The following is a 26,626-nucleotide window of genomic DNA, read 5'->3' as shown; positions in this document are numbered from 1 at the left end:
GTAAGTAAGTACTGCTGTATTACAGGTAGTAGCGGTAGGTACCTACTCGAATATATATGTATTTCGAATTTATATGGTTATTCTTGTAGGTAGTTACCGGCAAGGTCAAATATCTCGATTAATTTCATAGATATTTATATATGCAATATTTTTATTGCTATTATAAATTTGATTAATGGGGAATTGAGTAAGCGTTTTCTATAAGCAGAATAAAAATAATTAGAACTTGTATGAATCGCTTGTATAAAAACTAGGTTATAAATTTAAAAAAATCTATATAAAATATTTTTCAACATGGGTGTTCTCGTCTTTGTAACCATCTACTTATTTTATAATTTTAAAAAGCCTTTTTTAATTCACCCTCTATGTTTCGTTCATCGTAAAATTTGGGAGATTTTTCTTATTAAAATATCAAATGATATCAATATAATTGTAAACTTTTTCCTACAACTTTTCTTAATAAAATAATAAAGATTTTGCTCGTGTTATCATAATTAAGAAATGAAACTATGCTTCAAATGGTGTTTAGTAACTAGATTTGTAAGAAATGTACAATGTAAGAAAATTTGGGTGCTATGGTTATACTAGCTTAAAACAGACCTAGTGATGAAAAGAAGGCAAGGAAATAATTATTTTTATTAGTTTCATGCAATTTCCAGGTTAGGTTGCGTTTGGCTAAGATGCGTTGTTGTCTCCTGTAACATCAAATTAATCAATAATAGAATTTTAATCAACTTTGGCAGAATGTAATTGAGATTTCTAGAAAAATATTGGATTTTTAACACTTAACTGGTATGCAATAAAATAGACCCGGACAAACCTATGATCGTCTGGAATGATGTTTACACACCCCGGGCATAGTATTATTCCTCATTCTCACAGAATGCCACAGAACACTGCAATGGAGGTGCACGCGCGTCCATTGTCAACTGTTATTTTCGGAGTTACGTCCTCTCTTGGGTCAGATTTGAACTTAAGTGTAACGTTTTCCCTTAAAAAGGGACAATAAGACTAATTTAATTCTAACAATAATTTTTAAAAGTTTGGGCTCCTATTCAAAGAATTTTTTCTCATAACTTGTATAAAACATCCCGAAAAAGGATGCTTGTTGTTTTTTCTCTACTTCTATTCACTAAGAACAAATAAATGATTTTATGTTTCGAGATGTCTTCAATTTAGTTTAGAGTAGATATTTTGAGTTTATTTTTTTATTAGAAAAGTTATAAACTAATGAGTCCACATCAATAAATGTGTATCTTCTTCTAAACATGTGTTTTATTTGACGAATATCGTTATTATTGGATAATTTTATCACTTGGTGTTAAATATAGTATTTATTACCTACAGTAAATTTAAACTCGAATAAAACAATAAGAAAAAATACACGATACAATGTTTACATTATATAATTGGATTCGGGTCCAATTAGACCCCTGTATATCGTGTACAAAGTTGAAAATATAAATACTAGTTAAGTGTTACAGAAACGTAAATCTGTTACCTGCACCTACACGTGTTATTTCTACATATCAAGTATTTTAGGTAATACAATGATTAATACAGATGTTACCTACATACCTTCATAACCTTACAAATCATAAATCATTATTATTTATCTGCAGTTGATTCTATCGAAAGATTAAATCCAATTATTATGCTCGATTCAAGTTTCGAGTGGCAGCTTGCGTGCTTTTATTACGGCTTGTTCAGCTATTGATTTATCAAATCTACATTTTGATTTTAATATCTGGTTCCGCAAACCTGTCTTACCGATTTTATTGCTGACAGAAAAAACGAATCGTGATTACACATTCTAGGTTTTTAGATTCTTTTGCACAATTTATTTTTGAACACGTTTCCTTGTATGAATTTAGTTATTATTCACACATATTTTTAATTGTTAACTCTACATAACATACTGTTTTGGATGCGGTATTCTAATCAATTTCCTGAGTTTCATCATGTTCTCTCTAAAATCGCCTTTCTTCTGTTACATTTTACGTCTTTCTTATGGTACGTTTACATTTGCGAACCGAAACGTTAGCCGAGCCATGAATTACGGGGATTAATTAAAGGAACAATGCAACTGCAAGCGGCGTTTCGCGCCATTTGCGGTTGCTTCGTTCCTTTCCCATAAGTAGAGGTTTAGCTCGGCAGTTCGGCTCGCCTATGTGTACGTAGCATTATAGTGAGAAGAGACTCTGAACATTCATCTGAATATTCCGCTCCTTCTCAACTTTCCCATTACTTCCTCTGCAGCCTTTCGCCCCAAAACATTTCCTCAAACACTCGGATTACATAGGCCCACTGACCCATATATGTCCACTTCGGACAGATTAGATTTTTGTTCGGTACGACATAAAAAAATCTTAACCGTTTGAGTGCCAAAAAAAATTCATACAGTTGCTTGTAAAGTGCCACCAAAAAAACATTATTTTTTATGAAACTATATATTTTTTTAAAACCCCATAATTTCTTTGAATTTTTCAAGGATTTCGATGATTTTTTCGGTGTTTTATTAGAATATTGGTTTAGAATCACGCGGAGGAGGATCCCGAAGTCCAGGCGTTTCGAAAAAATGAGAATTTTACGTACAGACGTAAGCGCGAATCAGAACACGACTGACGCAATCGACGGAAATCGACGGAAATCGACGGAAATCGACGGAAATCGACGGAAATCGACGATCGGCAATCTTCGTTAAAACACGAATCGACGAAAATCGACGATTGGCACCCAAACGGTTAACTCTGGCATAAAAGTGATTGTTGATAAAAAATGAACTAATCGATAATTTACCATAAAATCTAAATTTCAGGAAATAAAAGAAACCATCCATTTGAGACTTCCAGATTCCTACCCATCCTCCATAATAATGATTAGATTATTTGTATAGCGCCGTTTTCGTGAGAAAATCACCTCAAGGGCACTTAATAACTTATCGTTTTCCTTCCCAGAACTTCCTCTCCTTCCTTTAATTAAAAATACTCTTCACAGAGTATGACATATATGTATGGGGTTTATATCCTACCTCTGATAGCTCTTTTGTAATGTATCTTCTACGTACATGCTCTCAGACGCAAGGGGGAGAGGCATAGTAGATATAATTTTTATTTTTTATTTTATTTTTTTATTTATTTGGAAAGCCAACAGTTATAATAATTACAAGGTATGGTGTAGTAAGTGTTAATTATTTAACCAATAATAGGTTTTCACTTAGGTAATATCTGTGTGGAGAAGCCACGCCGAATGTATCAGCGGTGTTTTGCTATATCTCCGATAAATACTCTATTTACTATTACCAGTGCAACGTAGAACTCTAGTATCTGCCTGGTAGGAAAGGTATTCGTGTACAAAATGTTAGTACAACAATGAGCAGAATGTCTTTATTTGGACCATTCACATTCCTTGATAACTACGCTAACAGACTAATCTCAGCCATATCGGTGTGAATTTATTACTATCGTGCAAGTAGTAATCGTTTTATTTTTTTATATAAGGCATTTCAACATTACGAGTATTGCATTCCAGACTTTTCCCCATTCTTGTGTACACATAATTTATATATTGTTCATTTGAAATTCTTATAGAAATATTGTGATTTTTATTTTTGGTGCAAATCAAACTCGATTTTTTAATCGCGTTTATTTGTTTGATTGATTGTTAAATATTTAAAAACTTAGCACCAGCAGTCGTAACAGCTATCACAAACCTTCCTAAAGACCTCAGCGGCGTATTTAAAATCACCCGTCTTTAGTTTAGTCGTTAGACCCATGGACGAAACACTTTTAATTTTTTTTATTAAGTAGGTACCTATTTTCCTAGTTACAATTTTTTCTTACATATGTATAACATTTTTAGAAATGTACAAATTTGTGCAATATATAGGGTGTCCCAAAACTCAAAATTATCCTTTGGAGGGCTGATAGGCCAAATCATGACGGACAAGATTATTATACTATGACTTGTTAGTTAACGAGATATTGACATTTTTATGAATTTAGAGAAAATCGACATTATTTCGAGTGCCACAGCTATACAATTCCATACTCCAAGATTCTAATTTTTATTACGCAACCCTGAATAACCCTGCGATCACAATCCGGAATATTACTAAAAGTACCTATGCCTTTGGAAAACAACAACATTTATTTTAAGGCGAAGCTTAATGCTAAATCACTTTTTGATTAATCTTTACAACGAATTGGTGTACATTATGAATACCAAAAAATATGCTTTAGATAAATTGAAGGTTTTCATATCGTTTCGCTAATAAACAACGAAATTACTCAATAAAAAATATAAATATAAAATACTGAAAAAAATATTTTTCAATGGAAATGTATGAACTCGTAAAGGAAAAAACTTTTAAAAAATACTGTATAATAGCTAAGATTATCTGTGACAGTTTCACTTGATTAACTTTTTTTCTTTCTTATAAAATTATTTACAAAATAAATAAAAACCAGTTTTGTGCTTGCAATCGAACTTTTGTAGACTCCGTTTGTCAAGCGATTTTAATGCCTATTACCTACAATATAAGGTACCTATACCAAGAATATAGAAATTTTTGGCTTGTAGCTTCCTCTTAAAGTCAACGTTATCACTTAGGCCAACTTATGACGGAACAAAATATAATATGATTTTTGTAAAACGTCGTTAGTAATCGAGATATTGGTAATTTTATTAATTTCGTTAAAATCGACACCGTATGAATCCTTCAAAGTATAACATTGAGTTTTGTGACAACTCCTATATTTAAATTCTTTGATGATGTAAGCTGGTGCTTGTGCTTAGAAATATGAGTGCTCGTTAATATAAATGTTAATCGAATTAGTCGTTGATAATCGAATCGTTTTGTGTTAAAATATACTTAACCTGACGATATAAACGTTGACTATAGAGAGTAGGTAGAGCGCGTACCATTGTGAAGTGTGAATTACAGATAAGTGATTTAATATGGCTTTGGAATTGATTTAAATTTGAATTTAAATGAATAAGTGATGAAAATGTTAAAATGCATTTGAGTAGAACCGAAAATCTATTTGTCCAATATCTGAAACTGCGAAAAATCACAAACGGTAAGCTCTGGCGTCATGAAGTTTACACCCGCTTTTACGACAGTTTCTGTATCTGATCCAGGGAGAAACAATTTTTGTATAATTAATTCGAAACATTAGGCCGTAGTCCAATGGGTCGCTGAGCAATCGACATAAACCGAATGCTGAGCAGAAAATTATGTTAGCGAAGGTAAGGTACCGGAAACTTTTCTGCGCAGGGTCAACATTTGGTTTAAGTCGATTGCTTACCAACCCGTGAGATGACGAGCTAATTCTCATTCTACCTATTAATAGTTCCAAATTCAAACATCACATTCATTCTGCAAAATCCGAATGTATGTTAGAACATTTTATTCTACAGTGGTAACATCATTTCCCATTCCTCACGATTGAGCAACCGTCAGCGATCGGCTCATTAAGACCCAGTGGAGCGTGTGATTGGCGGCGACAAAAACCAATATTGTCACGCAGGGATGGCCAACACACTTTCGTGATTTACAACGGATCGAACACGCACCATTGTACATATTCAGGAGGAAATGCAACCCACTCGAAAGAACTGGATTAACAAAGAAAAGTAATGTTAATCTTGTGTTTACCTATATCTAATGTCTTCCGGTTGTAGGTATTGTTAATTAACCTGTGTGTAGAAGTATGTTTCAGCATCTTCATTCACGGCCAAAAAAAATCTTTTATCCACACATTTTTGTATGTGAAAGGAAAAAAGAGATGATTTAAATTAATTCAAAGGATTGAATGACATTTTAAAAAACAGTTTGCTTCATTGAAATTCTTTCTTATTTTTACGTCTAAATTAGTAATTTCACGAAAATCAAAACTCGATGCGTCGTTTCATCATTTTCTTCCCTTTGCAAATAGATTTGTAGCTATAAATTTTTGCTGTTTATTTGTTAGTCTTCTTTTTGTATTTTCGTATTCAATTAAATTTGGGATACAATGCCAGTTTTCGCGAGGGCTGGCGTCTTCAAAAATGCGTTGCTTATTCTCTCTGGATTTTTTACGTGAAAGAAACAATTTTCAAAATCTAGACGCCATTGAGCTGTGGAGATTTTTAAATATTCATTTAACTGTTACAAAATAATAAAATAAATAAATCTGACGTATTGTAACTATCCGGGTATTGCCTGAGTGAAGACGGTTGTAGTCTCATAAAACTAAATAATGTTAGAATAAATCTATTCAATTAAAATACTTTGCTTCTGTAAGCGCATTAAATTTAATGAAGATCATCTGTTTTATCGCGACAACATTCTCGTTACAATCTTGCTTTACAACTACACCAGTGCGGAATCGTTAATCCGATCGATTACTCGATTACTGTAAAGGCGGCTGTAATAGTCACTTTATTCTGTAGTAATCAGAAATGGGAATGGAAAAATCCGCTTCTCGGAGTATGTGGGTAAATAGCCATGTAGTTATTTCACAAGTTGGGAAGTTAGACGAGGAAAGTGGTAATCAGGTAATCACATTCAGGCAGTAATCAACTTCTGTTTTGGGACTAGGTATGGAAGTGCGCTAATACCGGACGTCCTGTCTGTACGGTTTAAACTTATATATACGTTATCATTACCGATTATTGTTATTATTATTTCTTGAGCAGGTCATCTACCTCAGTTTTATATAAATGGTACGTTCGTATAAAATACGTTATTATTTTTTGTGTACCAGTGGCATTGCAATAAACTTCCTGCCCCCGGGCAAGTTAGAAGTTTCTTGGACACCACTCTTTCTCAAAGGAATATGTCAAAAATAAATACTGGATGTTAGGTTGACGAGAAATATTGTTATGAACTGATTTTCACTCATTTTCACTCAAAAATGAAAAAAAATGTATGAATATCCGAATATTTAAATGTAAATAATGTAATGTATTTTATAGATAATAATGCATATTTATCTACCTGATTATAACAAAATAATAAATTTATTGTTTACAATTTCACTAACTGTCAGTTAGTGAAATTGTAAACAAATTAAAATTGTGAAAGTTAGTTATTTAAACTAGTTTTATTTAATCGCCAATTGGCACCATTTTGATTTTTTACATTTAAGGCGATGCATTACGTCGTGTAATATTTTAAATTGAGCCGCTATCAATAACAACCCTTACGTAGATGGCGATAAGGTTTAAATTCCCGTTTAACATCATCCGCCTGCTTTGATTTATGCAAGAAAAAAACATGCCCAAAAAGTGCCTTTTATTTTATTTTGTGGATGTTCAGACATATATATTTTTTTTCTGATCATTTTATAAATAACTTAATTTGCCACATTATACAATAAAATCTTAACCGAAAATGGGTTCGCAAGTAGGAGATTTTGAACTTTAAAGCAGTTTTCAGAGGCCTTTACATTATTTTTTTTCTTTGCGTATAAAAAGACTTAAATAAAAAAATACTCGATTATTTCAAAGGTCAAGATGTATTCTACTCGCAGTATTTAATTAAAGCCTCTGAAACATTTCTAGGCGACCAAATTTTCAAACCAAAAACACATGATTTTGAATTACTACGTATGGCATCGCCTTAACTGTCTTCGCTAACCACCGATTCTAGGCCCAAGCATATTAGCCATAACCATTATCTGTACCTTTGTGTCAAAAAATACAAAATTGTTTAGCTAGATGTGGGGCGACAATTACAAGATTGCCCAACTGCGCACAAAATATATGACTTAATTACACCTACCTGCTTGTTTTTTTCGTTATAATTCAATTCCATTATCATATCTAATTGTATTATTTAGTATGTTAATCAAGGTTTTCATAGACGTAACATATTTTAATTAAAAGTAAGTACCTACGACAATTTCTCGTCTTAGTTTATCATTGCTTCTGCCACTAATCTGCTGTCATTGTTTATTCCATCGTCAGAAGAGCAATTGCAATCGTGGGATTGTTTAGAATACAAATGCCTTGTGACACCATTACATCATTTTATGTCTAGTTGATAGGAATATTAAAAAAAACTGGTATACTCCGATCACTGATGAAGGTTCTCCGGTGGACCTGAGCGCCACTGGCGATTATTTGCTGTAATACCTATTATAGGTATGTTTTAAATGTTCGTTGAAATAAGATTTACAGTAAGTAGGGTACCTGATTTCACCCTTTGCGAGATTACGACAGTCTTTGGAGTATAATATAGGACCTGAAAGATATGATACCTACACCAAATAAATTTGATTTCCATAATTTTTTATGTTTTTTGTGTTTATTTGTATATCTTTTTGTAATTTTTGGTGCAGGTATTACACGAATTCACTAACGAGAGATCTGTTCCAGGCTTTACCTAATAAAGCATTAGTTACCGCATTCATTTTTCCTCCCTCGTTAAGACCCCGTATTCCGAATCTCTACAGATTTATAACATATTTTGAAAATATATTTACAACGATTTAATTTTATTAAACTTTAAAAAATATGTTATTTTTTAAAGATAATCTCTATAGATTTGCCGAGTTGAAAAAGTATAAATATGAATTTTCATCAATAGAAAAAAAATCGCCAATTATCCTCCGAAAATTATAAAAAAAAACACATCTGTTATTTAACATGTTAAGGTATCTAAAAAATCACAGTGTTTCTTTAAAGGCTACTTTAGATATTTGCTCTATTTTAAATACGTCTTACTTTATTAAATACTTACGCGCAATTATAATCGTTTTTTTATTAATAGAGCACTCCCTCTGACATTTGCAATTACATATCTTCCTTTCAAACCATCTTCTTATTCAACGCTTACTACGGAGCCTTAAATCCGGGCGTTTAAAAATCCCTTCCAGCAGCCCCACCTTTAGCCCGCCTCAAAACGCTGCCCAACTGGGTAGAAATACAATAGTAGTACTGGATACTAGTACTGGTATCCAATACGGGCACTCTTGTGAAGTCCCACATTACAAAAAAAAAACTGTGGCGCAGTGGTCTTTTTAACTGAACCGATACGAAAATGTTTTATCAGATGGGGGTAGTCCACAGGCTAGCCCGGTTCGTGAGTTTGTCGCAACGCCATTGGTACACATGTAATAATATATGATTTAGTTTAATTTTGCGCTGTGTAATCACGTCGCACGGTTGGTTCTGTTCCTCGTCCACAATGCATCGCATGACAGATTCACAGACGCACGCGACAAGACATTATGCCACACCGCCACACCGTGCACCGTGTTACTTCAATTGTAGAAAGTTCATTAGCCAATTGTTTTTTTTTTCTTCATACTGGCCTAATGCGGTAATACGAGGCAATGTCTATAGAAATGTCATGGAAAAAGTGTCTTGTCTTGGAATGATCTCAGAAACATTTCACTGATTGCCAATAGAACCTATTTTTTTATAAATAAAAGTATCACGTTTACATAAAATGCGCATATCTAGTGAATCCCGTGAAAAATCACGGGTTATTATAATTGTATGGTTCGTGAAACCTGAAGTATTTATAAAATATTTGTCTGAAGATCATATTGCCTTTCTAAAACAAATATTGTCAATTTACCATAAATATATTTTTTGTGTTGAAAAATTAGAGAGACAATCAGAAATTAACATTTTGAGATTTTAACTTGAAAAATCACGAAATCCGTCAAAAATTAAACAAACAAAATACACATTTCAAACATAAAATTATCTACTAATTGATAAAAAATAAAATGATTTTACGATAATAGGTATGTTAGCTTATCTGAACAATCAGTTCCAATTATGTAAATGTCGCTTAAATTTAAAGCAACATTAGTATTTTTTCTTTGTTAAGAATGTTTGGGCCACCAAGCTAGGCACATAACATTTTTTACTCCAAATGTGCCAAAGAAACTTGTACCCGACAAACTTTAACCAGCTATTCTAAGGAATTATAGCTGATTAAAGCTATAATAGCTGGTTAAAGTTTGTCGGGTGCGTGCCGATACACCCTGTATACAAAGTACATTAAAAGAATTAAATATGAAATATAGAAGAAATTGAAAGAAATATACATATAAAGTATACAATATGACAGATAATAAGGAGTAGGTATAGAGTTTAAGAGAAATTAAGAAGTTTATAATTTAGAAAAAAAAAAAAATTTACGCAATCAACGTAAGTAGTAAGTACTAATAAGAAAAAAATAAACTGATGATATTTTGTATGTGCGAGTTAGTATTTGGAAATATTGCATAGAAACATTATTAAATGAAACACTGTAACTTTGAATAAATAGCTTTATTTATTAAGGACGGGTTGTTTCAGAAATTTGAACAATTCTTCTAATTTAAAAGTTAATATTCAAGTGCTGTGAAAGTCCTTTTCAAGTTCTGTGAAAGTTCTCTTCAAGTTCAGTGAAAGTTCTGTTATTATTTAACTTTTTTCAATTAACTGGAGTATAATGTTATAATAACAGAACTTGAATAGTACATTCACAGAACCCGGGCATGAAATTTGATGAACTGTTCAAATTCTATGAAACAACCCATCCTGAGTAAGTACCTACCTTCAAGATTGTGCCGGTCTATAATTAAAATGATATGTTATCTATACCAAAGTTATCGTGTTTCGTTTATTAATATGTTTTACTGGTCAGGCAAATTAAGTGTATATAAATCAGTGTGTCCATAAATAATTTATAAAAAAATGTTCTTCCTGTTTTCTCTTTTCGTGAAACATACATAGCATTCAATCGAAGTGATCTTTCCACGGCATGTCTTTCACTATAACACTTGCATGCAAGCATTTTTTTTTTGCAGAAACGGGTGTTGGTAGGTAATTCAGGTGGTCAGCGCAGAAGTTGTGTAACCCACAAAAAAACATCCGAACCGAGATTGATAGGAGTTTAAAATAAAATGTTTCATCGAACACAAGGTGCGTGATAATTAAACATACTAATTTTTCATTCTTGCGTAATGCGTAAAATTATTCATGTTCAATGAACTTTAAATTTTCAAAATATAAATAATATTAAAACAAGCGATCAAGAAGGTATAAAAATTATTTGATATGTGTAATTATTTTATTTAAATGTTTTACAGATTTACCTGGCAGGTCAATTCAGATTAACACGTTTTTCTCATAAAGTTTAAGCTTAGAGAAAATATGATTTTCGACGCAGAGGACAATACATTAAAAAGCCTGCGTATTGCACAATTTTGCAGTTAATATTTTATCCTCCATTACTGATTATTATATTTATTAGATCTCTTTAATTTGGCAACAAAAAATACATATTATAAGAAAATTGACAATTTTAGTTTTTTAAATGCAGTAAAATTCACAAATACTATAATTATAATATTCCGTGATTTTTCACGGATCTGTGATAGTAATAAAAGTAGGTACTAATCGACCAATAATAAATATTTCATTAGTATTTTCACCATATCTTTTTTAATTACCTACCAGGACACGTCCTCATATCTTATTTTAAACGCGTTTATACCAGGTCGACATTTTCGGGTTACGCCACTTTTCCTATACATGTCTACAAACAAACACCTGCTAATTTAACACTTGGACACCTTTTACAGTGATAAATTCATTAAAAAATAATAAATAGGTACCAACATTTCCATGAAATGACGCAACGCCCAGTTCCCAGGTTTTCTCCATTCTCATTACTGACTCTCGCAAAATCTACGTTTTCTAGTTTTTAAAACATTCCTATCATTCCTCGCCAACAGCCGCCATTGGCTTTGCGATCAGACTGTGACTGCCATCTGCCATATTTGCCGGCGATCCCTCACGAGTCTTGCCCGGGGCGATGGCTGAATTCCCGCGGTGAAATCCATCCGCTTTTCTTGCGAAAGATTGCATAGATAAACGCCAATTTGGAATTTCATGCGAGTGAAAATTACGCTTCAGGAGGTATTACAAATTGTTGATAAATTGGTGAGTAGGCAGGTACTTAAGATATGTTTCTATGACATAAGAATGAAGTATCTACTTACCGACCCTTGGCATGAAAAGAAAAATGCTTTGTTCAGATTGGGAGTAGAAAAACCTACCGTGAAACCATTCAAATGTTGGCGACCATTGAAAACACTTTAGACGATGGTTAGAAGGATGAATGGAAAAAAAACCTTGTGTTTTTGGAATGCAGGAATAATCGTTTAACCCTGTTATATGTATATATGTATACCAAAGAAGAATGTTGAATATTCAAATAAACATGTCCAACGGGGACGTTTTTGAACGATATAACGTTTCTTTTTTTGTTAAGGGTAATATAAATATTACTGTTACGATTTTGCTTTGATTGATTGATTGGTTGCCGGTTAATGGGAGCAATCGTAATCATGATGAGCACAAGAAGCGATGTAATAAACCATATGAACAGTGTAGATTGTAGATACGTACTTGTGACATTCAGAGCCAGAAAAAAAAACAAGTAAACGTCTCCGAAATGTGTTGCTGCCAAAGAAGGATAAGGCTTGTGGACGTCCAAGTGTTCAAAGCTATCGATCTTGGAACAATAGGGCTTCCAAAATAATCTTTCTGTTTTGCACACAGATATCCTTGGATCATATTTTGTTCACTTCGCTCGCCAAGCCGAATACGAAATTAGAAACTTATGACAAAATGTAGCGAAGAACCTAAACCCAACCTAGATAGATTATACAATACTTCGGTGGTAATTTGACGCATCAATAATCTCAACACACCTCAATTACACACAATTATTAGTAGCACACCTATTACCGACACCGTTGTTCGAAATACCCAAATAACATCATGCATTAATATGCAGCCAATGTCAAACTGTTACTTTTAAATTCAAATGCCAGCTGTAACGTTACATTGGAATGCGGGTTGTAACAGGTAAATACAGAACTGGATTAGGCTCTAACAAATTAATTATCCACGAGCCTAGGACATAAAGGGAAGGTTGCAACATGTAGATTTACACAATGTCAGATTAAACTATGCGCCGTATGGTGCAACTATGTATATCAGGTTCCACAATGGGTTCACAAGAAAAATTGCATAAAAAATGCACACCTACGTAGGTAATACCTATTACATATTGTGGTATTTGATCAAATTTTGAAAAGTGCAAATTGAAAAAAAAATAACAGCACCTGTAATTGGAAAAATAAAAAAAGATTCTTCAAAAAGGTTTTGTTTGACATTTGAATAAGATAAACATTTCGTATTTATATAAATCAAATAAATTAGACACAGATCTTAATTAAATAATAAAGACATTGAATTAAAAAAAACCCAGAGGTATCCAAATAAAACAGTCTTTTTTGATAAAGATTTTTTTTTTAAATTAGATATACAATCCCAGTGAATTTTTTTTGGGTTACACCAACGTGTTGACCGCTTCATCTTTCGAAATCTTTTTGAAAAATTGCTCAATCCAGCCCTGTATAAGTAACAACTGATTTCCAAGGAGCTAATAACAAGTCACAACTGAGTACAAAGTAAATTTTCTGCCGTGTATTGGTATTGTACATTGTATTGGGTAACATTCGATTCGGAATTCGCGAACTGTACCGCTAGTGCCGAAAGGAATTTCGATATGAAACCGCGCCGGCCGCGTGAAAGGCCTGGGAATATTCAATATTCATCAATGCATATTGTTACAAACTGTTGAATTGAATTCAATCCACATGCTGCTGGAATATGGTCACGTTATCTGTGGTGTCTTAGGCTACTGGGAAATTAAAACGAGTTCAGAATATATTTAGCGATCATTTGGGTTGGTGGTTAGATGAAATTATTGCGAGTGCTATTTCGGTCAAACAACAAATCTGTGAGTTGTGCATCCGCCACCCATTGCCCCCTTCAAAATCTTGTTGTTTTTTTACTAGTCGGTTTTGCTAGATTAAAGAGCAATATCCACCGGGATCGAGCTAAGCTAGTACTGACTTAGTTTAGCTTAGCTCGTGGTGGTATCGAAAGTATGAAAAAGAGTCATCTAAGTTAGTACTAGCTTAGCTTCGTTCACGGTGGATATTGCGCTTAATTAAGGAATTATTTGATCTTTGTTTGTTTTAAGTCCTAAAACGAGAGAGTTACGAATGTCAGGATTTAACAACGGTGTAACGTGTAACCCAATCTTATGCTGCGTGTATATTTGCGAACTGAAACGCGATACAAGCCTCGAATTATGGGAAAGGAACGAAGCAACCGCCAGCGGCGTTTTGCGTCATTAATTTGATGTTGCTTCGTTCCTTTCCCATAATTCGAGGCTCGGCTCGCGTTTCGGTTGCCCGGAAACTCATAGTAAAAGCAACGTGAAAAGGCAAAAATTATACATCAAAATTCTATGTAAGGACTGAACTAATATATCTATTTCCGGTAAAAACGGATGGCGAAAATAGTAATTAGAAAAGTTATAATAATACGTAATTGATGTTAAATGTCGTAAGTAATGGGTTACACGATTATTTCGTAATATCTATAGATATTCCTTTCACATTCATCTATAATAGTACGTTTGTATCCTGTTGCAGATTTCGAAAAATTATTGTCTTGTCAGAATACGCACCTACCTATAATTTTGTGGGATAGACGCTTTTTACATGTTTGTGAATTCAAAATTTAACCCAGGTTTAAATGAAAATCCATCTAATTAAAACATGTAATTTTGTAGAACATGCTATTTTCTATTCGTTATTTCAAAAAGTTTACATCAAATATAAACTCCAACTAAAGCAACCATCTCAAGATGCCAACGTGATTGGTCAAAGGAGCAACTATCATTTGGTATCTTGTCCGAATCTCCGCTTTGTGTAAATTCCCGCGTGAAGGTCGTCCGCGCCGTGTAAAGGTAAAGTGTAGGATCCGAAACGTGACGGATTTCATGCAAATTCGGCCCAATTTACAAACCGGTTCGGGGAAACGGTTTAATAGGTTAATCACTGTGAAGTAGGTATCTACCTTAAACGGCAATCTCGGAATTCCAAACGAAAAATCATGGCATTTTGCCTAGCTCTTTTTTCTTATTCAAAAGTATCTACGTACCAAAAAGTGTGGCGGCTTCTTAAAAAAGCAGCTCCAAAGCTCGTGATGGAAGTGTGTTGCGAGCTTAAAATAGCTGTAAATATTACATGACGCCTGAACTCACCGTTCGAGAGTTTTTGCTGCTACTTAAGTTTGCTGATGAAATTAGAGAGTTTTTTTTTAAAAATCGATCTATATTAATTGATTTTGTTTGTTTCTTTGCAGTAGTGACATACCTGTCTCCGGTGGAAACCCACTGCAATAATGTGGACTACTTCATTCCTGACGAAAACAATGTGACCAAGGGACTCTCCGAAGATGCCATGGCCAGGTTAGTAAATAAATAAATAAATAATAAATAAATTCTTTGTTCCAGGATGTGGGGAGGTTAGTGCAATCCCACACATCCCATAGAGGATATAAGTACAGATAGTATTTATATATAGTAAAATAAATAAGAGAGATCAAAAAAATTAAAAATTAAATTGAAAATGAAATTAAATTAAAGCAGAGAAGCACGGGAATCCATTGGATCTAAGATTGTAGAAAGCCCTTTACACAATTAAAAATTCCCGGGAATATTCACGAAACGGTGAAAATTGGAGAAATTTTCATCTAAATTGTGAAATCCCATGAGGTTGTCTCCTACAACGAAATTTCATGTTATTTACAATTTGTTATATTAATTAGAGCTTAGAGAATGCCGAGGAAAGAACTTTTAAAATTTTTGGATAGTACCAAATAGTACCGAAGATGTAAGACGACAAAATGTTGACATAGGGCACCCGGCCGTAAAGCTCGAGATATCAAGGCACATACAATGAATGGCGTAGTGGTACTGCAGCACTGCCATTCCAACTATGAATTGTGTCTCGTGTGACATTATGAGACACAATTGTATACGTTTTGCCCAAGTACACGTTGAAAGCTCATATAACTTCATCATAACTAATACATTTTCTAAAAAAAAAAAAAATTACATTCAGAATAACTTTCTTAAAAATAAATTCCTGACTTCGGGGAATATATAATTAGGTCAGGGAATATTTCAGGGTGGACATCCCTAGCCCAGATTTGTGAATGACCTCTATTTATTTTTCTCGTTAATTATCCACACGTAAAAGCAACCACAGTAAACTACTATAGAGTACTGGAATTAAATTCAAGTCATGTCCATTTAAAATCTCCATATTCAACTATAAACCGCATAAGATAATTGATTTGAACAACTCTTCCAGATTACACATGGCCCGCTCCACTGTGGCCATGTTTATAGTGGCCTTCTTCGCCGTGTTTGTGGCCTTCTGGACCGGAGTGGTGGGATGCTGGAAGAGAAGTCCTGGGAACGTCACCGCCACCGCTATACTGATGCTAGTCACATGTAAGTTGGGCCTGTTAAACATTATTGCATATTTGGAAAAAAAAAAAACTATATCATGAATAAGTTACTAGCCAACTGTTTACCCTTTGAAACCTAACGTTAATTCAAATTAACTCTGCATCACTCATTTTATTTATTTTTTTATTCAAAAGCGTTGACATTGTAGTCTTATTGTAGCGCCCTTCGTGGCAGCAGGACGCGTCTTAACGCTTCCTCCAACCGCTTTGTGTTTTTTTAGTATTTTCAAGGGAAATGAGGCAACATCCCTTTGAAATTATTTTTAAAATCAATCCATCAACATTTGAACTTAAATAAAAATAAACTTAATAATTATTAGAACTTTATAATATGTGATTTGAGTGCAGTGTTTTAAAGTGAATATTCTGAAATTTGCTCAAAAATATCGGACTTTCGAAACGAACGGCGACCGGTAAATGCACTCCAGATGTTTTCAACAAAATTCTCGGAAACTGGGCAAGCTTGGACACTGGCAAGTTTTTTACTAAGTCCAGGGCAATTTATTACCCAACCGTCTTTTTATTGCGGACAGAATGCACCACTTCAACAATTACCAGGAACAGGATTACATGGAGATAAATGATGGACTTGACAAACGTCACAGCGGTGCTGCCAGGGTCTCTTATCTATGTGAGGTGTCAGCGCTTTATTAGCTGCAGATACATACCTGGACGCTGTTGTTGGACGCGGTGGACTCTCTTACTGCAGCAGCTGGTCCAGTTCCTTCACCACTTAGGATTCTTGCTGTAGAGTCTCCATCTTCTATCTTCGTAGAACGTCACAGCGGTGCTGCCAAGGTCTGGTATCTGTGAGAGGATAGTGTGTCAGCGCTTTATTAGCAGCAGACACATACCTGGACGGATGACGAACCTCGTGCTGGCACTGTTGGTGGACGCGGTGGACTCTTTCGCTGCAGCAGCTGGACCAGTTTCTTCACCACCTGGGATTCTTGCTGCAGAGTCTCCATCTTCTATCTTCGTGTCACCTGTTCCTTTACTTCATTTTACTTAACTTAACTTCACTCTATTTTTGTAATATTTATATTTTCTGTAATACCTGCATCAACTGTAAAGCGCCCCTGAGGTGATATCTCACAAAAGCGGCGCTATACAAATTATCCGATAATAAATAAATAAATAAATAAGACAGTGTACACGTAGTTCCCGTGAGCACTTAGGCCATAGGCCCATTGTGCTATCTACCATTTTACATCAATCCTTTAACAACAACCCAGTCCCTTTAATAAAGTTCACCAGGGTTGTTATTGGGTATGTGGCTATGTCTTCTGGTTCTACTGTATGTCTTCCCAGGTATCTGAACCTAGTTCCCACCAGGGCAGGATATTGGCACCATAGGTGAATTGGAGTCTCTTCGTCCTCTTTATTTCCTCTTTTCCTGCATCTATTGGTATTTTCCACTCCCAATATCTGCATGTGTCTCCTGAGATGGCAGTGTCCCGTTAGTAGTCCTACCAGTTCCCTTATCGAGTTTCTGTCCATATCGAGTAGTTTCTTGGTTCGTACTAATAATGGTAAAAGAACTTAATATTTTAAAATACTTTTCAGAAGTTTAAATCTTTTTTTTTGCTTCAACCAGAATCAATAATTGAGGACTCAAAGGTTTAAAAGTTATTTAATTCAGTTATTGAAAAACAAAGTATTTTGTGTAATGGTTCCACTTTATTAAATTAACCCAGTCGCTGCCAAGCCTGTAATAACAAAGGTCAGATAAACTAATAAGTCTACATAAAATTTAGTTTTATAATCTTAGTAATTAAAATAAGCTCGACAGCGATTGGGTTAAGCTTGAGTTTTGCCCCATCTCTATGGAGAGTCAAGATACTGTGAGAGAAATAAAGCGTTCTTGTGGCAGCGACGGCTCGGATATCTGAATCACCTATAGATGCTTTTGCCAGCAAAATTTCCACATATTTGAGGCAGCGACAGTAGGGAATTCACCTATGGGTTAAATTTCCACATTTTACTCTCAAACAGCACAAATTTTTATATTTATGTGTGATAATAATTGTTTTCTGTAGGTTTACTGGCTGCCGGAGCCATGGCATTATGGCACGGAGTCGAATATTACGAAAAAGACAAGATCGTTGGAGAGGAATACTACCAACAGTGGAATAACGTAAGTCCGCCATTATTAATAAAACCAATAAATAACACACTCATTTAATTTTTGCAGGAAAATTGAGGGCTTTTAAAAGCAAATACAGCAATTTCAAACTATTTATTTTTCGGAATAACTTTATTGAGTAAAACCTCAAATTGTAATATTTAAATATTGAAGACAATATTAGTGATTTCTAAACGAAAATCTGAAACAGAAAAATCAGAAAAGGAAACGGTCACATCTGGGACTCGAACCCAGGACCCTTGTTTTAATTTTTAATTTCAAACTAGTTTTTATGGTCTTGTCAACTTCAATTGATTATGTTTTTAAGAAACTAAAGACTTTAGGTGTTAAAAATATGTATTCAAAAGTCATAATATGTATTCAGCTATGAACTGTTTTAAACAGTCATATTGAAATTTTTCATCTTGAACAAACGGCTAATAAAACATTTTACACAATGTTAGTGAAATTTTCTGTCTTTGCATTTATATTCCACACAATTTAATATATAATATTTATTTGTAAGTACATAGTGCCAAAAGTTAAAAACAAAGAATCGTGGTTATAATAATATAAATTAAAATAAACGAACTTTGGATGGCTTTAATATTTCTAATATGTGATTATTATCTATGTTTTACTGTATGATTATTGACTTGTTGAATTATTATTATTTTAAAGTCAAAAATATTGACATTGCTACCCATATCACGCAACGTATGCAATCTGAGTTTTCATTGTATGTAATTGATTATTTTCAACAGCAAAATAGAATGTCACGTCAATTCTTTATTTGTGGATTCTCAAATTTAATTTTACTTATGAATTATTATGTATACACACTGTGCACAGAAAATGCAGCAATTTTTTATGTAGGCCTAATAATAGTATTCTAAATTTAAAAAACTTATGATTCTATTACAGAGAGGGCTCATGACAAAATGTTGCCCATAAACAGAGCTAATACTATTTAATTCACATACATATTTATTTAAATTATATTTGAAAGCATTATATTCAAATAAAGAACCAACAAAATGTGAAATTTTATTTGAAATCATTCTATTCAAGTAAAGAACACAGCGAAATATGGAATAAATTCCATTTAAATAAAAACCCACTAAAATCTGAAAGGTTACAAAATTTTATTTGAAAGCATTCTGTTTAAATAAAGAACCCACTAAAATATGAAATAAATACAGGTTCTCCAAGATAATGCCACTATTTGGTACGACTGGTCTTATATTCTGGCATGGATGAGCGTTGCCGTTTACTTCATCAGCGCTGTCATGTTTTTCTCGGCCTCGGCTTGTCTGAGCAAGGAGAAGCGCAAGGAACAGGCCAGCAATGTGCAGTACATCATGCCAGGTTAGGCAGCACACCGGAAATTAATAATATGGACATTTCTTCTTCTAAAAGGATTTAGGGCGGTTCTGTTAATGCATAGTGGCCTGCTTTGGAATCTCGTCGGGTTGGTGCAGACAATGCTGTAATATAATGCTCATTGTAACCATGTCTTTTAAGCAATGATATGGAAAATATAGAAAGCATATACTAATGTAACATACTCACAAAATCAGAAGCTCTTTTGAAAAAAAATGGTGTAGTCCTACCGCTGAGAGATCCATTGTAACACCTCTTTTACATTAAAGTTGCTTTTGTCACCAATGTGATACCTAAAAAAGTCTTTCTATGTTTTCTGTAACAATGCTTTATCGTGTTTCAGTATATCAGTAGGGAAGTGCTTGATGTTCACATTATAAAGTGAAATTCAACCGCTTTCCTAAATTTTGTATTGATAAGGCATTTGGCTTTTAAAAAAATATATTTGCTTATAATAATTATTAACCATTTATGAATACTGCGGTTACCAGGCTAAGGTATCGGATCATATTAATATACTGTCATATTATGTTATGACCAAATTATTATAACTTTGATATAAACAAAACTGTGGTAAAGGGATGCAGAATAAAACATGATATACAAATATATAAAATGGCCAAATGCTTTGGGTTGAGTCAAACATTTGTATCCTTTCAAAAAACACACCCATGCAATTTTATATTAATTATTATAATGAAAATATACATATTACGCAAAACTCTTTTCTATACACATTGCAGAAAGCGATATAAATGTCTTTCTCAACTATCATATTATTATCTTACTGTAATTTAATTTTATAAAACAATAGCAATGGAAATAATGTATTTAAATTTAACAAACGTTGATATATTTTACTAACAAATGCTTTTCTCTTCTTTTCATGTAATCTATCTGTTCTGCATACTCTTCATATACACAAATATTCACAACAACAAAACCGAAAAATGGACAAAAAATGCGCGTTGTAAATTTTGCTTGTATATTAATCATGGACCAATATAATAATCATCTTGAAACGATAACCATCATAATATGAATCAACTAACACCATGACCATTGAATATGAAATATGTCACGACATGAATGTCACACCATATGACGTGGATACATAATGTGTTATATTACACAAATGTGACATATCATGACCATCATAATATGACTTGGGATATATAATGTGTCATTTAACATGAATGTCGCATATAACTATTGTACATGGGTACCTACATAATGTGTTACATTACACAAATGTGACATATCATGACCATCATACTATGACTTGGGATATAAAACGTGTCTATATTACAAAAATTTGACATATCATGACCATCATAATATGATTTGGCATATATAATGTGTCAAATGACACAAATGTGACTTATCATGACCATCATAATATGACTTGGGATTCATAACGCGTCGTATGTCACGGTTGTGGCAAATGGCACGAATATGCATGGCATTGGTGACAATAATATGGATCACGCTACTGTGGAACGTGGAATGGCAACCATAACAACAACAGGTGCTACGCAATAACAGCCGCGTCTGGTACGACTGGTCCTATGTGGTGGCTTGGTGCGGTGTCGGCCTGAGCCTGATCTCCGCCATCTTGTTCTCGTCGGCTGCCATTTGTCTGAGGGGCGAGCGCGAGAAGGAAGAAGCGCTAAACATGCAATACCTCATGCCCGGTAGGTCTAACTGCCACTGCTCAAAGATGCCAACAACACGTTACTTTTTTTGATAGATGCAGTTTGGGTATTGTTTGTTACAAGTCATATTTTTATGATTTTCCAGTTTACACTAAACTTGACGCAAATGTAGGTAGCCATTGAGTCTTTCTAGCAATTTCTGTTAAATTAAAAGATAACAATTGAACTTTGCTTTGCAGAATCGTTCAGGTTTTGCCGCAAGTAGCTAAGACTTGACTAATTTCATAATAACCCAGTTTCAAACAATCTGTGGAATGAAATTATCCCACGCTGAGCAAAAATATATAATTATTAATTTTATCCTTACTTATTAATCATTATCTGGAATAGTTTAGTTATTGCAACAATAATTGATGTGATTCTTGTAAAAATCAAATAATCTATTTAGGGAATAGCTTCTTTCTGCAAAGTAAGTAATACACTTATTGCAGTAAACAGTTAAAAATTTCTTAAAAACATCAATATCTTTTGATCCATTCACGGATCATACATAAACTTGGTTGTTGGTTACTTTAAGCAGATGGTAGTAATATTACATTTTATAAATTGGTTAATTGACATAATTTGAGATTTTCACGGCCAAAAGTATTTTCACGATTAACTTTTGGGTTATTAACCGGTCAGCAACGTAAGCAGATATACACGATAAAATAACGATAGCAGTCAAGTACAATAAGCGTGTTTACACGTCAACGCGTGTGTTTCCACAAAAATCGTCATAACTCCGTTATTCTTCTAGTGACATCCCTAAAACAAAAAGTAGAATATTCGTATTGAATGAAGCTTCACATCTCTATTCAAAGTTATCCATAGAAACCCGTAAAAAGACCTACTCAGTGGAAGCAAATTTTACCCGCCAAATCGTAAAACGACGCCAAGAAAGCCGTTTGACGTGCCGACCCGCCTCGCAAGTTTAATTATTTTTTTAAAAATATATTTTGTATGAAATGGTCAAAAAGTGAAGTGACAAAATTGTTTATTGTACATTTGTACGATGAAATAAGTGTTTTTTTTTACATTATCCGTGATTTTAGTATCGTTTTTACATAAAACATTACAGGTGAGTCATTTTTACAATATTTTCATGTTTCCATTCTAAATTTAAATATTTACAAATGTTAATATTTATTTATGATACAACAATTTGAAAGCCTATTTTGTAACCTTTCTAAAACAGTTTTTACTATTCGGCTCCGTTCAGTAATGTTTCATTTATAGAGCTTTGATTGTGAGGCGGTAATAACACAACGTTTTCGTGAAATTGACATTTCGTTTAAGACATCTTAGCTTCAAGTTCGCGAAAAGTCGGAGGGGTTAAGCCGTGTTGTGCTTCCTCCTTATTTAGCTAACGTTTCGGACAGTGTTTCAGTATCCATCACGGCAGAAGGAGAAAGGGCAACACGCAACACATAATAACCTGAAGAATTAATCACGATAATTGTTAATTGATGTTTCTGTTTGTTATTAAAAAAATGTTTATGTAGTGGGGCATGTTGTGGTTGTATAAATATATTATTTGGGAAAATATTATGTCAATACAAAATTAATTTAAGTTTATTTGCCAATTATCTAGTCAAGTCATTGAGATATATTTTTTGGTTCATTCATTCAGAAAACACATAGCTAGCACAATTTCCTTGCAATGGTGTGGGTCTTCCACATTGAAAAATATCTCTATTTAAATTTGGTATTGATTTATAAAAATCTCTTCTCTAATATAATTATTTTTTATCGAGCTTTACCAACACTTGTTTTCCCTTTTCAACATTTCATCGCTTCTGGAAATAATAAGAACACCCTTGGAAAGGAACACCAAATTTATTATAAGTAGAAAAAGAAAGCCAGATTCACAGTTTCAATCCTGGAGTCAACAATTATTTCATTTTGGTTTATTTTTATTATTTCATATAAATTTTACACTACAATTTATTTCTATTCTCTTGACTACCACCATACTAGGCTCATGCCCGTATCATCATAATATATCATATATAGATTGCATTATAATATAGGTAATAACAAGAATAATAAATGTGTAAACAAAAATAAAAATGATATTTAATAAACAAAATAATAATACATTTAGAAACCAAAATAAAAATTTAACTGATTAAAAAAAAAAAATAGTACTAAAAAGTAAGATACATGCAAAAGTATGCATATTATAAGTTTTCATTTTCAATTTTTTTTATCTGTGTAAATAAACCTTATTTAAAAAAATAGGTGGTCATAGCCTCGGCTAGCAATTGAACGGATCGTGTTTGATACTCAGTTCTGACTTAATCCTTTTTCAGAACAAGATTTTTAAATAAAAGAATTATCAACAGTAGTATGCATTTAACCTCTGTTTGCTTATTTTTAATATGTTTGTTTGTCCATCCAGTGTACCCCCAGAAGCAGCAATACGCCTATGCAGGCTACCCACCGCAGCACTACCCCCCCGGCCCCTACTATCACGGCTCCCAGTACGGGCCCTACAACTACTGAGACTCGGCGCAACTCAACCCCGACACACACCATCCGCCACCGCACTGCACCCGTCCGGAACACGCCGTGCTCTCCGCATCATCAAATTCATCACTTTCCAACTCCTTAGCTAGCTATCAAACATTCCCTCACAACCATTACAATAACACCGATTCTCGTTCTAACGATGAGTCGCATAGAATTATCTTTAGAGTACCGCAAAGAGACGAGCCTTCTATGTCAAGTTCATTGTACAGATCTTCAAAATACATCTCCAATGCTAAATGTAACCTTTCCATGATCGAAGAGAATCCATCCATGTGTAACAATTATATATCTGGAAGTTTCTTGTCGAAATCGCAAAGCGTCCCGTCCATTTCCGGCAAGTCTCACATTGCTAAGCCGCAGACTGCCAAAAGGGATGGAACTCTTTCACCAGCCACTAATCGCCACACGGAATGCGGTTACGAAACTCCAGCAAGTACCACGCAAGAGAGGTCTAAAAATTATCGCAGACATTCTTCGGAGAATCCTAACTACATCTTGCGGCCGTACAATGCGGACGAAAGATTGTACGGCACGAGACAAATTTATGATAATTTCAAGTCGAATCCGGTAATCAGACCATCAGGCACTTTAACGAGGATGTATCATCCTGCTGATATGAGGTCTGCCAGGATACCACAGGAAGGATTCATCGTAGACTTGCCGGCTCTTGCGGCGTATGACAATCTGTATTTAGCCTTTCTGTACTGATCAATTTGAAAGTATTTTATTTGTATGAATGTTTTATTGATGGACCTTAATTCAAGAGACTGAGCCAATTAGGGAGAGAATGAATCAAGTATTGTAGAATGTTGAAAAGTTAAATTTTATTTCTATTTTATTATTCCTTGTTGAATTTGAGCACGCTAGTGATGTGTGGGGTTGATTATCAAAATGAATGGAGAAAATTGAGTTTTGGAATTTGGATATAGGTAAAGTTGCGCCATAGATCGTAGAATTAAAGCAAAATTATTTTTCTGTCAATTTGTTGTTTATTTTAATGGTATTATTTTAATTTGAATTTCTCTGACAAAGACTGCGCCTCAGCTATTTACGGATGAGATTAAAAATATTTATAGAAATTGGTTCTCTTTAAATTTTCATTGAATTTTACTGCATTATTATTAGTGTTTTCGGTAAAATTATTGACCGACACATAGTTTTAGTTCACAAATTTAAAAAAACTCCGAGGCTTTTCGCACATTAATAGGTTGGTATTTTTATTTTTGAAATGTCAAATCTGTGATAAGAAATGCCTTTAAAACTTAATTAAGTGTCATCTCAATCTTTCCATATCAGAACATATGAGATTGAACACTTAAAACACAAAATATATCAAAAATACAATTTTGAACATTTTAGCAGTTATGTATTTAAAAAAAACGTGCTTTTTGCAAAAAAAAAAACATCTGTTAGGAAATAAAGTTTCAAAATGTTATAAATTTTGATGACTGGGTTGAATCGTTCATCTTCGATGAATATTTTTATTTGGGATTTTTGCCGTCAAATAGATAATAAATTAATGATTAAAAATAATATTTTAAACTTATGATACTTAGGACGGGTTGTTTCACAGAATTTGAACAATTTTCAAAGTTATTTTCAGGCTCTGTGAAAGTTCTATTCAAGTTCTGTTATTATGTCAGTATGGACAAAATGAATGGAGAAAATTGAGTTTTGGAATTTGGATATAGGTAAAGTTGCGCCATAGATCGTAGAATTAAAGCAAAATTATTTTTTATTAATTTGTTGTTTATTTTAATGGTATTATTTTAATTTGAAATATTATAAGTTGCTTCACAAAACTGAAATAAAAACAGTACTTTCCAGAACCTGAAAATTAACTTTGAAATTTGATGAATTGTTCAAATTCTTTGAAACAACCCATCCTTAATGTTTTTATAAAGTTTGTGCTAAATTACATAGGTTTTCTACAACAGAGGGTCGAAAGAAGAAGAATGTTTGACATGTTTAAAAAATAATTTATATAAATAAATAGTTAGGTTAGGTTATATACTCGTTAGGACTAGTTACATTTCAACTACTGAAGTTTCTCGAAAATAAAATGTTAGAAGCTGTTATCGCAAACATTTGCATTACTTGTGTGTTGATACAGTTACCATACTTCTTTAATTATCTTACATGTTTCATTGTTTTCTGAATAACACGGGAATTCAATCATGCTGTAATGTAAAAATGTATCTCATTTGATTGAAAATAATGGAAAGAAAATCATATAAAAAGATATTACCTATCTATTTTGTTGTGTATGTATTAAAATAAAAATAAATGTTCTGTCAGACTGATCGAAATACAATATAATAATAATAATTACTTCAATTATTTGTTTTTCTGTATTTTTTGTTCAATTTGTTGGTGCTTGGTAGTTCAAGAGTAGTGTAGTATTCTAATTCTATACAACTGTTAAAACTTATCTTTTTTAATCTAAATCCTTCTTCATATTATCAAAATACGGATCAACAAAGTCAAATGTTAG

At 33.3% G+C, this 26,626-nt stretch overlaps 1 protein-coding gene across 2 annotated transcripts in view; it reads left to right on the top strand.

Moving 5' to 3' along the window:
* The window catches only part of LOC149419329 (uncharacterized), a 122,070-nt gene extending 96,294 nt beyond the window's left edge, over positions 1-25,776 (top strand). Inside the window, exons 3-7 of one of the 2 annotated variants that reach the window (XM_089638224.1) lie at positions 15,223-15,328; positions 16,236-16,378; positions 18,435-18,532; positions 21,432-21,597; positions 24,002-25,776. In XM_089638224.1, coding sequence (XP_089494350.1) covers positions 15,223-15,328; positions 16,236-16,378; positions 18,435-18,532; positions 21,432-21,597; positions 24,002-24,105 — 617 coding nt within the window. In that variant the 3' untranslated portion in view covers positions 24,106-25,776. Of the gene's footprint in view, positions 1-15,222; positions 15,329-16,235; positions 16,379-18,434; positions 18,533-19,722; positions 19,889-21,431; positions 21,598-24,001 lie in introns of both variants that reach the window. The other variant, XM_089638223.1, reaches the window with a different exon arrangement.
* Positions 25,777-26,626: the final 850 nt, after the last annotated feature.

Source organism: Hesperophylax consimilis, chromosome 12, assembly GCF_061612785.1.
Source record: "Hesperophylax consimilis isolate HC1 chromosome 12, BYU_Hcon_1.0, whole genome shotgun sequence".
Classification (NCBI taxonomy): Eukaryota; Metazoa; Arthropoda; class Insecta; order Trichoptera; family Limnephilidae; genus Hesperophylax; species Hesperophylax consimilis.
The sequence above is the reverse complement of the archived record's forward strand: the minus strand, read 5'-3'. Positions and strand labels throughout refer to the sequence as shown.